This window comes from Oncorhynchus keta, chromosome 6 (genome assembly GCF_023373465.1).
Source record: "Oncorhynchus keta strain PuntledgeMale-10-30-2019 chromosome 6, Oket_V2, whole genome shotgun sequence".
In the NCBI taxonomy this organism is placed as follows: domain Eukaryota; kingdom Metazoa; phylum Chordata; class Actinopteri; order Salmoniformes; family Salmonidae; genus Oncorhynchus; species Oncorhynchus keta.
In genome coordinates this window covers 14,788,730-14,805,897 of record NC_068426.1, presented here as the reverse complement: position 1 = coordinate 14,805,897, position 17,168 = coordinate 14,788,730, and the positions used below count along the sequence as shown (strand labels likewise).

At 41.9% G+C, this 17,168-nt stretch overlaps 2 protein-coding genes across 3 annotated transcripts; both read left to right on the top strand.

Moving 5' to 3' along the window:
* Positions 1-2,013: 2,013 nt before the first annotated feature.
* Positions 2,014-5,878, top strand: eif4e1b (eukaryotic translation initiation factor 4E family member 1B). 2 transcript variants are annotated; one of them, XM_035771808.2, is made up of 7 exons: positions 2,014-2,231; positions 2,413-2,513; positions 2,907-3,002; positions 3,182-3,203; positions 3,364-3,477; positions 4,959-5,098; positions 5,571-5,878. In XM_035771808.2, the coding sequence occupies exons 1-7, from the start codon at positions 2,205-2,207 to the stop codon at positions 5,683-5,685; spliced, it is 615 nt and encodes a 204-aa protein (XP_035627701.1). In that variant the 5' UTR covers positions 2,014-2,204; the 3' UTR covers positions 5,686-5,878. The 2 variants fall into 2 exon arrangements, with proteins under 2 accessions (XP_035627701.1, XP_035627699.1); XM_035771806.2 differs by having other exon boundaries at positions 2,037-2,231; positions 3,182-3,245.
* A 127-nt stretch (positions 5,879-6,005) lies between these two features.
* Positions 6,006-12,331, top strand: casr (calcium-sensing receptor). Its single transcript, XM_035771804.2, has 7 exons — positions 6,006-6,216; positions 7,473-7,776; positions 7,959-8,265; positions 8,353-9,192; positions 9,346-9,576; positions 10,139-10,262; positions 10,364-12,331. Exons 2-7 carry the CDS (start codon positions 7,592-7,594, stop codon positions 11,500-11,502), a joined length of 2,826 nt encoding a protein of 941 aa, XP_035627697.1. The 5' UTR covers positions 6,006-6,216; positions 7,473-7,591; the 3' UTR covers positions 11,503-12,331.
* The last annotated feature ends 4,837 nt before the right edge of the window (positions 12,332-17,168 follow it).

Genomic DNA, 17,168 nt, shown 5'->3' with positions numbered 1-17,168 from the left:
CTCAGTTTCACAACTGACATATAATCCTAGTAAAAATTCCTTGTCTTAGGTCAGTTAGGATCACCACTTTATTTTAAGAATGTTTATTTCAGCTTTTATTTCTTTCATCACATTCCCAGTGGGTCAGAAGTTTATGTACACTCAATTAGTATTTATATTTGTTGTATTATACATTGTATTATACATTGTTTAACTTGGATCAAATGTTTTAGGTAGCCTTCCTCAAGCTTCCCACAAAAAATTGGGTGAATTTTGGCCCATTCCTCCTGACAGAGCTGGTGTAACTGAGTCATGTTTGTAGGCTTCCTTGCTCACACACGCTTTTTCAGTTCTGCCAACAAATTTTATATGGGTTTGAGGTCAAGGCTTTGTGATGGCCACTCCAATACCTTGACTTTGTAGTCCTTAAGCCATTTTGCCACAACTTTGGAAGTATGCTTGGGGTCATTGTCCATTTGGAAGAGCCATTTGCGACCAAGCTTCAACTTTCTGACTGATGTCTTGAGATGTTGCTTCATAATATCCACCTAATTTTCCTCCTCATGATGCCATCTATTTTGTGAAGTGTACCAGTCCCTCCTGCAGCAAAGCACCCCCACATCATGATGCTGCCACCCCTGTGCTTCATAGTTCGGATGGTGTTCTTCGGATTGCAAGCATTCCCCTTTTTCCTCCAAACATAACGATGGTCATTATGGCCAAACAGCACTATTTTTGTTTCATCAGACCAGAGGACATTTCTCCAAAAAGTACAATCTTTGTCCCCATGTGCAGTTGCAAAACGTAGTCTGGCTTTTTTTATGGTAGTTTTGGAGCAGTGGCTTCTTCCTTACTGAGCAGCCTATCAGGTTATGTAGATATAGGACTCGTTTTACTGTGGATATGGATACTTTTGTACCCGTTTCCTCCAGCATCTTCACAAGGTCCTTTTTTGTTGTTCTGGGATTGATTTGCACTTTTCTCAACAAAGTACGTTCATCTCTCGGAGACAGAACAAGTCTCCTTCCTGAGCGGTATGACGGCTGCTTGGTCCCATGGTGTTTATACTTGCGTACTATTATTTGTACAGATGAGCATGGTACCTTCAGGCGGTTGGACATTTCTCCCAAAGATGAACCAGACTTGCGGAGGTCTACAATTTTGTTCTGAGGTCTTGGCTGATTTTTAAAAAAAAATCCCATGATGTCAAGCAAAGAGGCACTGAGTTTGAAGGTAGGCCTTGAAATACATCCACAGGTACACCTCCAATTGACTCAAATTATGTCAATTAGCCTATCAGAAGCTTCTAAAGCCATGACATAATTTTCTGGAATTTTCCAAGCTGTTAACTTAGTGTATGGAAACTTGTATTCATGTCAGGAATCTGTTTTCATGTCAGGAATCAGTAGATTTATAATTTAACACATTTATGAAAATGTTACACTATTATGGAGAGATGTGCTGCTTGGATTCTTTACCGACAATAGAAATAAGTTGAAACAGTTTTATGCAATTCATTTCAGATTTTTGGGGGCCAAATCTTATATTCACAAATGAAAATTTACAAACAAAACACTACATGTTCTTACTTTACAAAAATACATGTAACTATTACATTTACATTTAACTATGTTTTAAGACAATTAAATACTCTACCAACAAAAAGGCAGTTAGAATTCTAAATGTTTGTAGGCCTCTTAAGACCCTTGTGTAACTTGATATTGTACCCTCTAGCCCAAATGTCCTTTGTATATTCTTTAAATATACTTGTGTTCCCCCCATGTACTTTTTGTATTGATTTAATTATATTTAAAAAATCATCGGATTTCCCCCCAACAAATGTCCATAACATGTTTAAAGAATAATGAAAACAACCGTATGTTGCCTACGGCACCATCTTGTGGTAAATGCTTAAAGTTCATGGGTGAAAGGCCAACATGTCATAACTGAAGTTTAATAAGAGATACTGTATATAATGACGAGATGGTCTTATCTCTGCCCGAACAATTGGAGTCGTTCCTAAGGCGGGAAGGCAGCTGTCTTCAAAGCGGTCTTCTTATCGCTGTATTCCCGCGTGGAAAGATTATGACCGGAGAGGACTCTCTCGCTTTGCCTCTTCCTCTCTGGTTTAATCCAAATTTCGTTAAAAATCCACCGGAAGAACCCGTTTCAATGATCTGCGACACCTCAAGTGCCACACCTGCTTCGTCAAACTAATTACGTTCATGATGGCGTGCGTTGCAGCTCGCTTGGTAAGATTTCATTAGGCTATATTTTGCTGGAATTCTCGTTTTAAATTGACAAACTTTTCTTTAGAACAGTTTTGTTAAAATAATTATTGCTTTTTTTGATACCGGTGCCTTTGAATTCAATCGAAGTCTCCCTACGTGTTAACTAAATGGCTATTTTATAAATGTGTTCTCCCATTTTTAGGACAAAGGAGCCCTAAAAAAGATTGATGGAGCCAAAAAAAGGATCGATAAAGTGGCGCGTGTTGTTGTGGGACCACATGTGAAGCATCCCCTACAAAACAGGTGTGTTTTCCGGTTGAGAGATGTATTGGTACATTTCAATTACTTGGAAGTTTCTATTTTGTCAATCAGTAACATTTATAGTTCATGCCTGGGTGTATTCATTACGCTGATTGTTGCAAAACGTTTCGTCTGCTAAATGTTTTCGCAACCAACCGTTTACTCAACGGAAAACGTTTAGAAACGAAAGGTAATTTTATATTGGACAAATTCAGGTAGGTCCCTCTAATTTTAACTTACTCTGTTTGGTTCATTAACGGTAAATGGTTTCTGTTGCAAGATGAAATTTTAATGTGCAGGAAGTGAAATCACTCATTTAAATAGTTCTGAATTGTAATATTTGAAGATCCACCAACCCCCCTCCTTTTATTCAATCACTTGTGCATTGTGTTTCAGATGGGCTCTCTGGTTCTACAAGAACGATAAGAGCAAAATGTGGCAGGACAATCTGAGGCTCATCACAAAGTTTGACACAGTGGAAGACTTCTGGGCGTGAGTTTTGCAGTATCCTTGATTTACAGTAGACTAAATGGCTGATATCCTTGACAGTTTTATACCTACTGTGGTGAAGTTTCAGTAAATTAAACCTATAAAAGTATATTGAGAACCTATGATGTAGGTCACCACTTTTTTTTTGTTTTCTTGACTGAAAATGTATTTTTTTTTTATAGGTTGTACAACAACATTCAGCTGGTGAGCAAGCTTTCATCTGGTTGTGACTACTCAGTTTTCAAGGTGATGTAGACTTTTGGAGAAAAGTATCCTTCAGTTTGAGATTTACATTTTCCATAATACTTCTCGTACATGTACTCTTATATTAATTGGACTAAAGTGATCCTGTCACTTCCCCCAGGATGGCATTGAGCCAATGTGGGAAGACAGGCGTAACAAGTGTGGAGGACGCTGGCTGATTACACTGTCGAAGCAGCAGAGGCACACTGAACTCGACCGCTTCTGGAAGGAGACTGTCAGTAGTTGGTCCATTCTGCCCAACACTTTCAGTTTTGTATCATGATGAAAACCAGAAATACTGTTTGCTCAATATTTATGTCAGAAAGCTGACTCAAATCTGAGTAAAATTATTGGTTACATTATTTAGCGGACGGTATTGTGGGTGTAGCAATGCTTGTTCCTAGCTCCAACAGTGCAGTATAATCAAATAATAATAATACCATCGAAAAGTAAAATTATGGAATTAAGAAATACTCGGATGATCAATGTCTGAGTACAGAGTAACTATGTGATGTCAAGACATTATGGACAGTGGATATAATATGTAGTATATGTACAGCAATATATTAAAATGATACTGTTTTACCCATTTCATATGTATACACTATGTAAACATTAAAGTGACCAGTGTTCCATGTCTCTGTACATAGGGCAGCAGCCTCCAAGGTGTAGAGTTGAGTAACCGGGTGGTAGCCGGCTAGTGAGTAAGTTTAGGGCGGGAGGCTGGGAGTGATGGCTATTTAAGTCTGATGGCCTTCAGATATAAGCTGTTTTTCAGTCTCTCAGTCCCAGCTTTGATGTACCTGTACTGACCTCGCTTTCTGGATAATAACGGTGTGAATAGGCTGTGGCTCAGGTGGTTGAAGTCCTTGATGATCTTTGCATTGTGACACCGGTGCTGTAGATGTCCTGGAGGGCAGGCAGTGTTTCCCGGCGATGTGTTGGGCAGACCACATCACCCTCTGGAGAGCCCTGCGGGTGTTGCAGTAGCCATACCAGGTGGTGATACGGCCTTACATGATGCTTTCAATGGTGCATCTGTAAAAGTTTGTTGGTCTTAGGGGCTGAGCTGAATTTCTTGAGCTTCCTGAGGTTGAATATGTGCTGTTGTGCAGCCTTCACCATACTGTCTGTGTGACTGGACCATTTTAGATTGTCAGTAATGTGTACACTGAGGGACTTGATGCGTTTCACCTTCACTGTGGTCCCGTCTCTGTGGATAGGGGAGTGCTTCCTCTGCTGTTTTCTGAAGTCCACTATCAGCTTTGTTTTGTAGAGGTTATTTTCCTGTCACCACTCCGCCAGGCCCCTCACCTCCCTGTAGGCTCCGTCGTTGTTGGTAATCAGGCCTACCTACCACTGTGTCCGTAAACTTGATAATTAAGTTGGAGGCCTGCGTGGCCACGCAGTCATGGGAGTACAGGAGGGGGCTGAACACGTATCCTTGTGGGGCCCCTGTGTTGCAGCTCAGTGATGTGGTGTTGTTGCCTATCTTCCCCAACTATGGCTGGCCTGTCAGGAGGTCTAGGACCCTGTTAGGGTTCAGACCCAAGGCCCTGTAAGACTGAGGACACCAATGATGTGGGACCACTGAATTAATACTGTCCCTTGTTTTTGTTGTTGGAGCGGAATCTAACTGTAGTCCTCTGAATTGAAAGAAATCTTTAATTCATGCATTTCATTCAAATTAATTATTTTAAATGTTTTTTTTAACAGCTCCTTTGCCTCATTGGAGAGGGCTTTGGCTCCTTCAGCAGGGATGTTTGTGGTGCTGTCATTAATGTTCGAGCCAAAGGTGACAAAATTGCCATCTGGACCACCGATACAGAGAATGGAGAAGCAGTTACCTATATTGGGTAAGTCTGACATTATTCAGTGTAGCTGGACCAAATTACTAGTTTCTGTAGTGTCATGTCTACCCTGGTTCACAGGTGTCTTGACAGACGAGTCATATTTGCCTTGGAACAGTCATGGATTTTATCTGCCGGCTTCACTCCAGTTACAGCTAGGCTTGGGCCAAATCCCACAGAAGCCAGATGTGTCCTGTTGGCCATCATGTTGTAAACTATAATTGTTCAGGATGAGGACATTTGCATAGCAACCTAATGAAAAATTGATTTCCATTAGACCAAGGAAAGACCTAATGGTGCAATCCATTGCTCCCAGGATATTAGTATTACATATAGCATTGGCTACAAATAATTGGCATCAACCATTTCCCTCATACATCCAGATTTAACAGCTTTTCTTTATTTTCAAAGCTATCTTTGTTTGATCATGTGATTGGTCAGCTAAATGAATGTTTTACCGTATGATTCATATTTTCAGACGAAAGTACAAGGAAGGACTAGGACTACCTCCAAAACTCGTCATTGGATATCAAGCTCATGCAGACACAGCCACCAAAAGCAATTCAATAACGAAGAACAAGTTTGTGGTGTAGAAATGTTTTTTCCAAGTCTCCTATTGCAAAGGACAAGTCTGCTCTGTTTTTCTGTACTGTAATTTAAGTTTGTATTTGTGCTTAATTCATTACCTTATTTCAATAGTAACTTTGGCATGATACATGTCAGACATTGTTTCTTTTGACATTCTTTTGTGGCTACAAAATAAAATGTATATGTTTGTCTTTGCAATTTTCTTCAGATCTTGGAATCTTATTTGACACTACACTAACCCCTGAATTTGGTCTGCCATTTCAGTGCATAACTAAGATTTGGGAAGTACCTTTTTTTCCCCCCCGAATTTACTCAACTACAACGAACTTGAAAAAGGAGTGCCCAAAGATTGGCTCCATCTCCTAAAGGAAATGGACTGTCCTCCTAGTTAATGTTTCATCTAGTTCAGATGCGGGGTTTGGCAAAACCACTGAGCTGAATTAATTCGAGACTAGAATTGCAGGAGAGTCTTTGTTCCAACAGCATTACATTTTTGTTCTATCAGTTGTATTTCCTTTGGTTCGTCTGAAATCAAGGTAAGATTCTTGCCTCAGCTCTTCATATGATGGATAGTGTTTGTATACCATTAAATGCAAACACAAACCTTGTGCTTTTGGGAAATTAACTGTATATACAATCATTGGGTTAATCTTGAAACACCTGTTTCACATGTTTACCAAAGATGCATTAGCTTAAATGTATGCTGTGAAAATAACTTTTGTATTTATCAATTCTTTTGAAGGAAACTAATTTTAGTGTATTCATAAAGTAAAGACTAAGGAACTAGGAAGATGTTTGCTTTCAATTATGCATCGTTTTATGGGAATTGTGACCTGGGGCACCCGAGTGGTGCAAGGCACTGCATCTCAGTGCTTGAGACGTCACTACAGACAACCTGGTTCAAATCCAGGCTGTATCACAACTGGCTTTGATTGGGAGTTCCGTAGGCTGGCGCACAATTGGCCCAGAGTCGTCTGGGTGTGGCCATTGTAAATAAGAATTGGTTCCCTAACCCTTGTCTAGTTAAAGGTATAAAAAAAGAAATTGCTCTCAGACATTACTATGCCACATGAAATTAAATGATGGTTGATGGTAGCCTTGTAATCCATCCTCCCTGGGTTTTCATTATTGTAATATCCAATAACTTTTGCCAGTCACAGCAACCATAGACTCATCTGTGGATGTACAGTATCACATTTTCACACCAATCAGTTTAATTTCTTAGTTGGGCACACATTTGAAAGTTAGGTTGGTATCGACGGGGCATGCCGACCTCTGTATAACCTGTTCAGTATCCTTTTCCAGAGAGTGTTCTAGCAGGCTTTTGCTCAATAGCACAGTCCTGCTCTAGCATTTTTCCAGGATAATTAGCCAGACGCAGGCCGTTATTACTCCCTCTCCATGGTGACCGGGTACACTGGCCACAGCATTGCACTAGCAGGAAGGAAGAGCAGTGGAGTGTGACGCCGCTCTCAGTGCATGTCACTCCTACTGTGCATCTACAAGAGGGAAAAAGACTACAACAATAGGAGCTCAGACACTTGTAATGCTTTTATACCCAAAAGGGTTCACGGTGCAGAGCGACTTTTTCCTCCGTGTTCTACATTGGACAAGATCTAACAATGGCAGTCATTAGGGCCAAACATGGTTAGCTATATTTCATTAACCTTTAAAACATTGTATTTTTTAAATACTTTTTTTCACAGGATTGTTTAAGACAATTGACTTGTCAAACTAAGAATATACACATTTCCAATTCTCTCTTTAATGGACTTCTCACACTGTTTTTCAGATCAAGAACAGCATGAGTCAGAAACAAGGTGACAGCCAGAGTCACTGGAGGGGACAAGACTGAGGTTAACTCTGAAGTCTAATGTGCTGAGAGAACAAGCCCCTCTTGAGAGCTAAACGATGAGATTTTACCTGTATTACCTGGTGCTTTTGGGCTTCAGTTCTGTCATCTCCACCTATGGGCCTCATCAGAGAGCACAGAAGACTGGGGATATTCTGCTGGGCGGGCTGTTTCCAATGCACTTTGGTGTTACCTCCAAAGACCAAGACCTGGCAGCGCGACCAGAATCCACAGAGTGTGTACGGTAAGGTTTGAATCTGCAATTGAGGCTATGTTTATTTTTATGCAAAACTGTATAAACTATGCTTTGTGCTAACTGACGATGAAATGTTTTTTAAATATATACATGAATGTATTGCAGTCAGTATTATTGGATTGTACTTCATGAAAAACAAAAGGTATCTAAATGCATGTTATGGTGTGCAGGTACAATTTCCGGGGATTCCGTTGGCTTCAGGCCATGATTTTTGCAATAGAGGAGATCAACAACAGCAGTATTCTCCTGCCCAACATCACACTGGGCTACAGGATCTTTGACACCTGCAACACCGTGTCCAAGGCCCTGGAGGCTACCCTCAGTTTTGTAGCACAGAATAAGATTGACTCTCTGAACTTGGATGAATTCTGTAACTGCACAGATCACATCCCTTCGACTATAGCAGTGGTGGGGGCTTCTGGGTCAGCAGTCTCCACTGCTGTTGCCAATCTGTTGGGCCTCTTCTACATCCCACAGGTGAGTTACAATCTCAATTCCAATTTCCTGATTTATTTAAATCGATCAACAAATCACAGTAACTTTATTCCCCATGTACTGCTGCAGATCAGCTATGCCTCTTCCAGTCGCCTGCTGAGCAACAAGAACCAGTTCAAATCCTTTATGAGGACCATTCCCACAGATGAGCACCAGGCCACTGCCATGGCAGATATCATCGACTACTTCCAATGGAATTGGGTCATTGCAGTGGCGTCTGATGATGAGTATGGACGTCCAGGGATTGAAAAATTTGAGAAAGAGATGGAAGAACGAGACATTTGTATCCATCTGAGTGAGCTGATCTCTCAGTACTTTGAGGAGGGGCAGATCCAAGGATTGGTTGACCGTATTGAGAACTCCTCAGCTAAAGTTATAGTCGTTTTCGCCAGTGGGCCTGACATTGAGCCTCTTATCAAAGAGATGGTCAGACGGAACATCACAGACCGCATCTGGTTGGCCAGCGAGGCTTGGGCAACCACCTCCCTCATCGCCAAACCAGAGTACCTTGATGTTGTAGTTGGGACCATTGGCTTTGCACTCAGAGCAGGCGAAATACCTGGCTTCAAGGACTTCTTACAAGAGGTCACACCAAAGAAATCCAGCCACAATGAGTTTGTCAGGGAGTTTTGGGAGGAGACTTTTAACTGCTATCTGGAAGACAGCCAGAGACTGAGAGACAGTGAGAATGGGAGCACCAGTTTCAGACCATTGTGTACTGGAGAGGAGGACATTATGGGTGCAGAGACCCCATATCTGGATTACACGCATCTTCGTATTTCCTATAATGTGTATGTTGCAGTTCACTCCATTGCACAGGCCCTGCAGGACATTCTCACCTGCATTCCTGGACGGGGTCTTTTTTCCAACAACTCATGTGCCGATATAAAGAAAATAGAAGCATGGCAGGTATAAATGGATACTTTAAAAAGAGTAGGAAATCTAATGACTAACATTGACACATCCATTTGTATACTCTTTTTGTTTGCTCCCAGCTTTGTTGACCCCTTTGTATAATTTCCTATATCCCTTCCTGATCAAATACCTGGCTCTGTGTTACAGGTTCTCAAGCAGCTCAGACATTTAAACTTCTCAAACAGTATGGGAGAAAAGGTACATTTTGATGAGAATGCTGATCCGTCAGGAAACTACACCATTATCAATTGGCACCGGTCTCCTGAGGATGGTTCTGTTGTGTTTGAAGAGGTCGGTTTCTACAACATGCGAGCTAAGAGAGGAGTTCAACTTTTCATTGATAACACAAAGATTCTGTGGAATGGATATAATACTGAGGTATGTTGCTCCAAACAGGGACAATCAACATAGGACTTTCTGATTTGCAGGTTTTGCATGGGTGGAGTTTTGGCTTGCCTGGTGACATCACCAGGCGGTGTTAATTTATTTGTATTTATTTAACCTTCATTTAACTAGGCAAGCCAGCTTAGAACAAATTCTTATTTACAATGACGGCCTACCAAAATTAATATAGACCAATAATTAATTAATTAATTAGTAAATTAATATAGACCAATAAAATAGCTCAATCTCTCTGCCAATAACAGCTAGTTTACAGATTACACATCCATCGTCCTTAGACCACTCCCAGACAGTCCTATCAAAATTCTTGCTTGAGAAAATGTTTTGCTAAAAAGCCATTTTTGCTGCTTTTTGACCATTTTAATGGACAACTATTACCGTAAGGCACTTAATTGTTACCCAGAAATGATTTGATATTGATTTTTTTTTAAATGTATTCTTCCTAAAATAAAGTATGTGCTGCATTTTGTTTCTATTGTGTCTGTATCCAAAATCATATGATGCATGATCTTTGTCTGGGTTTCTGTCATTTCATTAGGTGCCATTCTCTAACTGTAGTGAAGATTGTGAACCAGGCACCAGAAAGGGGATCATAGAAAGCATGCCAACGTGTTGCTTTGAATGTACAGAATGCTCAGAAGGAGAGTATAGTGATCACAAAGGTAAGAAAGACAGTGAAAAATCTGAACTACCCCATTATATAAATCTGTAACTATTTCATGTTTCTATCAAAAATACAAACACTACTTCTCTATTCCTGCAGATGCCAGTGTCTGTACCAAGTGTCCCAATGACTCATGGTCTAATGAGAACCACACATCCTGTTTCCTGAAGGAGATAGAGTTTCTGTCTTGGACAGAGCCCTTTGGGATCGCCTTGGCATTATGCTCTGTGCTGGGGGTATTCTTGACAGCATTCGTGATGGGAGTGTTTATCAGATTTCGCAACACCCCAATTGTTAAGGCCACAAACAGAGAGCTATCCTACCTCCTCCTGTTCTCACTTATCTGCTGTTTTTCCAGCTCCCTCATCTTCATTGGTGAACCCCAGGACTGGACATGCCGTCTACGCCAGCCTGCATTCGGGATAAGTTTTGTTCTCTGCATCTCCTGCATCCTGGTCAAAACTAACCGAGTACTTCTAGTGTTCGAAGCAAAGATCCCCACCAGTCTCCATCGTAAGTGGTGGGGGCTAAACTTGCAGTTCCTGTTGGTGTTCCTGTTCACATTTGTGCAAGTGATGATATGTGTGGTCTGGCTTTACAATGCTCCTCCGGCGAGCTACAGGAACCATGACATTGATGAGATCATTTTCATTACATGCAATGAGGGCTCTATGATGGCGCTTGGCTTCCTAATTGGGTACACATGCCTGCTGGCAGCCATATGCTTCTTCTTTGCATTTAAATCACGAAAACTGCCAGAGAATTTTACCGAGGCTAAGTTCATCACCTTCAGCATGCTCATCTTCTTCATCGTCTGGATCTCTTTCATCCCTGCCTACTTCAGCACTTATGGAAAGTTTGTGTCGGCTGTGGAGGTCATCGCCATATTAGCCTCCAGCTTTGGACTGCTGGCCTGTATTTTCTTCAATAAAGTCTACATCATCCTCTTCAAACCGTCCAGGAACACTATAGAGGAGGTTCGCTGTAGCACTGCGGCCCATTCTTTCAAAGTGGCAGCCAAGGCTACTCTGAGACACAGCTCAGCCTCCAGGAAGAGGTCCAGCAGTGTGGGGGGATCCTGCGCCTCAACTCCCTCCTCATCCATCAGCCTCAAGACCAATGACAATGACTCCCCATCAGGTCAGCAGAGAATCCATAAGCCAAGAGTAAGCTTTGGAAGTGGAACAGTTACTCTGTCCTTGAGCTTTGAGGAGTCCAGAAAGAATTCTATGAAGTAGGGAAGTATCTTTTGGTGGGCAGAGGTCTTTGTCAAAACCTGAGTTGGTGTTGCATTCTTTGTTGGTTGGGTAGTTGTAGCAGAAATTATGATATTAAAAGCTTTGATGTATTCAGAATGGTGACACAGCATAGGTGGCCAAGATTCCATTATATTACAATAATCTGTGTTGTTCATTATGAGGACATTTCAAAATGCGGAAAATTGTCAAATACATAATTTACTGCGTTTTCTTGAGAATAGAATAGCCCATTCAAGTCATTGTTGAGCAGACATTAATTAGTAATACTTTCCATACCAATTGTCAATAACAATAGATTCACATTGTCAAAGTTCAACTATGACCTGTAAAATACATGAGGTATAACAGGAGACAATAAAACTATGTAATTCACTCTGAGCACAGGACATAGGCCTACTAATGTAGACTATATCAGTCTCTTTCCTGTCTCTCATTAGGCCAGTGTTTAACAACCCTGGTCACTCGGTACCCACGACAGAACACAATTTTGTTGTAGCCCTGGACAAACACACCTCATTCAACTCATTGAGGGCCTGATGATTAATTGACAAGTTGAATCAGGTGTGCTTGTCCAGGGTTACAATAAAAATGTGTGCTGTTGGGGGTACTTGTGGACCAGGGTTGGGAAACATTACATTAGGACTACTTGTAGGTTCTTCAATATGGTGTCATACTACTGTCTGGTTGTTTTCTGCAAGTGTTTATTTCACCAAGTTACTGCACATGTTAGACCTATACACTGGAATAAAAAGTTTGTTTTCACAATGCATCCAATGACAATAAAATCACCATATGCCAAAGAAGAGAAGCATCAGAGTCTGCAATAAGTAGCCTATTAGTGGATGCTCATCAGATGTAGGCGAGTAGTGGAAGCCTATCATTGCATCAGTCTGTCTGGGGACACACATGGAGAAGAGGCTTTTATTTCAGCCCTGCACTAACACACCTTTGGTATCCTGACGTTCACACATTTTGTTTGTGCATGCTGCCACCTAATGTGCAGTAGTGTGTGTTTGATTACATAACATTTTGTGATACAAAAAGGAAGAGGGTAAAAGGAAAACATTGCACCACCAACTAACACCTAAATAGCACTATTATATACCACCAACTAACACCTATATACCACTGTTATATACCACCAACTAAAACCTATATATCACTATTATATACCACCAACTAACACCTATATATCACTATTATATACCACCAACTAACACCAATAAACCACTATTATATACTACCAACTAACACCTATATATCACTATTATATACCACCAAATAAAACCTATATATCACTATTATATACCACCAACTAACACCTAAATACCACTATTATATACCACCAACTAACACCTAAATACCAATATTATATCAAATCAAATCACATTTTATTTGTCACATACACATGGTTAGCAGATGTTAATGCGAGTGTAGCGAAATGCTTGTGCTTCTAGTTCCGACAGCGCAGTAATAACCAACAAGTAATCTAACTAACAATTCCAAAACTACTGTCTTATACACAGTGTAAGGGGATAAAGAATATGTACATAAGGATATATGAATGAGTGATGGTACAGGGCAGCATACAGTAGATGGTATCGAGTACAGTATATGCATATGAGATGAGTATGTAGACAAAGTAAACAAAGTGGCATAGTTAAAGTGGCTAGTGATACATGTATTACATAAGGATGCAGTCGATGATATAGAGTACAGTATATATGTATGCATATGAGATGAATAATGTAGGGTAAGTAACATTATATAAGGTAGCATTGTTTAAAGTGGCTAGTGATATATTTACATCCTTTCCCATCAATTCCCATTATTAAAGTGGCTGGAGTTGGGTCAGTGTCAATGTCAGTGTGTTGGCAGCAGCCACTCAATGTTAGTGGTGGCTGTTTAACAGTCTGATGGCCTTGAGATAGAAGCTGTTTTTCAGTCTCTCGGTCCCAGCTTTGATGCACCTGTACTGACCTCGCCTTCTGGATGATAGCGGGGTGAACAGGCAGTGGCTCGGGTGGTTGATGTCCTTGATGATCTTTATGGCCTTCCTGTAACATCGGGTGGTGTAGGTGTCCTGGAGGGCAGGTAGTTTGCCCCCGGTGATGCGTTGTGCAGACCTCACTACCCTCTGGAGAGCCTTACGGTTGAGGGCGGAGCAGTTGCCGTACCAGGCGGTGATACAGCCCGCCAGGATGCTCTCGATTGTGCATCTGTAGAAGTTTGTGAGTGCTTTTGGTGACAAGCCGAATTTCTTCAGCCTCCTGAGGTTGAAGAGGCGCTGCTGCGCCTTCTTCACGACGCTGTCTGTGTGAGTGGACCAATCAGTTTGTCTGTGATGTGTATGCCGAGGAACTTAAAACTTGCTACCCTCTCCACTACTGTTCCATCGATGTGGATAGGGGGTGTTCCCTCTGCTGTTTCCTGAAGTCCACAATCATCTCCTTAGTTTTGTTGACGTTGAGTGTGAGGTTATTTTCCTGACACCACACTCCGAGGGCCCTCACCTCCTCCCTGAAGGCCGTCTCGTCGTTGTTGGTAATCAAGCCTACCACTGTTGTGTCGTCCGCAAACTTGATGATTGAGTTGGAGGCGTGCGTGGCCACGCAGTCGTGGGTGAACAGGGAGTACAGGAGAGGGCTCAGAACGCACCCTTGTGGGGCCCCGTGTTGAGGATCAGCGGGGAGGAGATGTTGTTGCCTACCCTCACCACCTGGGGCGGCCCGTCAGGAAGTCCAGTACCCAGTTGCACAGGGCGGGGTCGAGACCCAGGGTCTCGAGCTTGATGACGAGCTTGGAGGGTACTATGGTGTTGAATGCCGAGCTGTAGTCGATGAACAGCATTCTCACATAGATATTCCTCTTGTCCAGATGGGTTAGGGCAGTGTGCAGTGTGGTTGAGATTGCATCGTCTGTGGACCTATTTGGGCGGTAAGCAAATTGGAGTGGGTCTAGGGTGTCAGGTAGGGTGGAGGTGATATGGTCCTTGACTTGTCTCTCAAAGCACTTCATGATGACGGAAGTGAGTGCTACGGGGCGGTAGTCGTTTAGCTCAGTTACCTTAGCTTTCTTGGGAACAGGAACAATGGTGGCCCTCTTGAAGCATGTGGGAACAGCAGACTGGTATAGGGATTGATTGAATATGTCCGTAAACACACCGGCCAGCTGGTCTGCGCATGCTCTGAGGGCGCGGCTGGGGATGCCGTCTGGGCCTGCAGCCCTGCGAGGGTTAACACGTTTAAATGTCTTACTCACCTCGGCTGCAGTGAAGGAGAGACCGCATGTTTTCGTTGCAGGCCATGTCAGTGGCACTGTATTGTCCTCAAAGCGGACAAAAAAGTTATTTAGTCTGCCTGGGAGCAAGACATCCTGGTCCGTGACTGGGCTGGGTTTCTTCTTGTAGTCCGTGATTGACTGTAGACCCTGCCACATGCCTCTTGTGTCTGAGCCGTTGAATTGAGATTCTACTTTGTCTCTGTACTGACGCTTAGCTTGTTTGATAGCCTTGCGTAGGGAATAGCTGCACTGTTTGTATTCGGTCATGTTACCAGACACCTTGGCCTGATTAAAAGCAGTGGTTCGTGCTTTCAGTTTCACGCGAATGCTGCCATCAATCCACGGTTTCTGGTTAGGGAATGTTTTTATCGTTGCTATGGGAACGACATCTTCAACGCACGTTCTAATGAACTTGCACACCGAATCAGCGTATTCGTCAATATTGTTATCTGACGCAATACGAAACATGTCCCAGTCCACGTGATGGAAGCAGTCTTGGAGTGTGGAGTCAGCTTGGTCGGACCAGCGTTGGACAGACCTCAGCGTGGGAGCCTCTTGTTTAAGTTTCTGTCTGTAGGCAGGGATCAACAAAATGGAGTCGTGGTCAGCTTTTCCGAAAGGGGGGCGGGGCAGGGCCTTATATACGTCGCGGAAGTTAGAGTAACAATGATCCAAGGTTTTACCACCCCTGGTTGCGCAATCGATATGCTGATAAAATTTAGGGAGTCTTGTTTTCAGATTAGCTTTGTTAAAATCCCCAGCTACAATGAATGCAGCCTCCGGATAAATGGTTTCCAGTTTGCAAAGAGTTAAATAAAGTTTGTTCAGAGCCATCGATGTGTCTGCTTGGGGGGGGATATATACGGCTGTGATTATAATCCAAGAGAATTCTCTTGGTAGATAATGCGGTCTACATTTGATTGTGAGGAATTCTAAATCAGGTGAACAGAAGGATTTGAGTTCCTGTATGTTTCTTTCATCACACCATGTCTCGTTAGTCATGAGGCATACGCCCCCGCCACTCTTCTTACCAGAAAGATGTTTGTTTCTGTCGGCACGATGCGTGGAGAAACCCGTTGGCTGCACCGCCCCGGATAGCGTCTCTCCAGTGAGCCATGTTTCCGTGAAGCAGAGAACGTTACAGTCTCTGATGTCCCTCTGGAATGCAACCCTTGTTCGGATTTCATCAACCTTGTTGTCAAGAGACTGGACATTGGCAAGAAGAATGCTAGGGAGTGGTGCACGATGTGCCCGTGTCCGGAGTCTGACCAGAAGACCGCTACGTTTCCCTCTTTTACGAAGTCGTTTTTTGGGGTCGCTGCATGGAATCAATTCCGTTGACCTGTTTGTAAGGCAGAACACAGGATCCGCGCCGCGGGAAAACATATTCTTGGTCGTACTGATGGTGAGTTGACGCTGATCTTATATTCAGTAGTTCTTCTCGACTGTATGTAATGAAACCTAAGATGACCTGGGGTACTAATGTAAGAAATAACATATAAAAAAACAAAAAACTGCATAGTTTCCTAGGAACGCGAAGCGAGGCGGCCATCTCTGTCGGCGCCGGAAGTATACCACCAACTAACACCTATATACCACCAACTAAAACCTATATATCACTATTATATACCACCAACTAACACCTATATATCACTATTATATACCACCAACTAACACCAATAAACCACTATTATATACCACCAACTAACACCTATATATCACTATTATATACCACCAACTAACACCAATAAACCACTATTATATACCACCAACTAACACCTATATATCACTATTATATACAACCAAATAAAACCTATATATCACTATTATATGCCACCAACTAACACATAAATACCGCTATTATATACCACCAACTAAAACCTATATATCACTATTATATACCACCAAATAAAACCTATATATCACTATTATATACCACCAACGAACACCTAAATACCACTATTATATACCACCAACTAACACCTATATACCACTGTTATATACCACCAACTAAAACCTATATATCACTATTATATACCACCAACTAACACCTAAATACTGCTATTATATACCACCAACTAACCCCAATAAACCACTATTATATACCACCAACTAACACCTATATACCACTATTATATACCACCAACTAACACCTATATACCACTGTTATATACCACCAACTAACACCTAAATACCACTATTATATATATACCACCAACTAACACCTATATACCACTGTTATATACCACCAACTAAAACCTATATACCACTGTTATATACCACCAACTAACACCTAAATACCACTATTATATACCACCAACTAACACCTATATACCACTGTTATATACCACCAACTAACACCT

Coding starts and splice junctions, on each gene's coding strand:
- casr (XM_035771804.2), top strand. CDS start 7,592: ATGAGATTTTACCTGTATTACCTGGTGCTTTTGGGCTTCAGTTCTGTC. Junction 9,193..9,345: donor AGAAAATAGAAGCATGGCAG/GTATAAATGGAT, acceptor TCTGTGTTACAG/GTTCTCAAGCAGCTCAGACA. Junction 9,577..10,138: donor GGAATGGATATAATACTGAG/GTATGTTGCTCC, acceptor TCATTTCATTAG/GTGCCATTCTCTAACTGTAG.
- eif4e1b (XM_035771806.2), top strand. CDS start 2,205: ATGATGGCGTGCGTTGCAGCTCGCTTG. Junction 3,003..3,181: donor ACAGTGGAAGACTTCTGGGC/GTGAGTTTTGCA, acceptor TTTTTTTTATAG/GTTGTACAACAACATTCAGC. Junction 5,099..5,570: donor GAAGCAGTTACCTATATTGG/GTAAGTCTGACA, acceptor TCATATTTTCAG/ACGAAAGTACAAGGAAGGAC.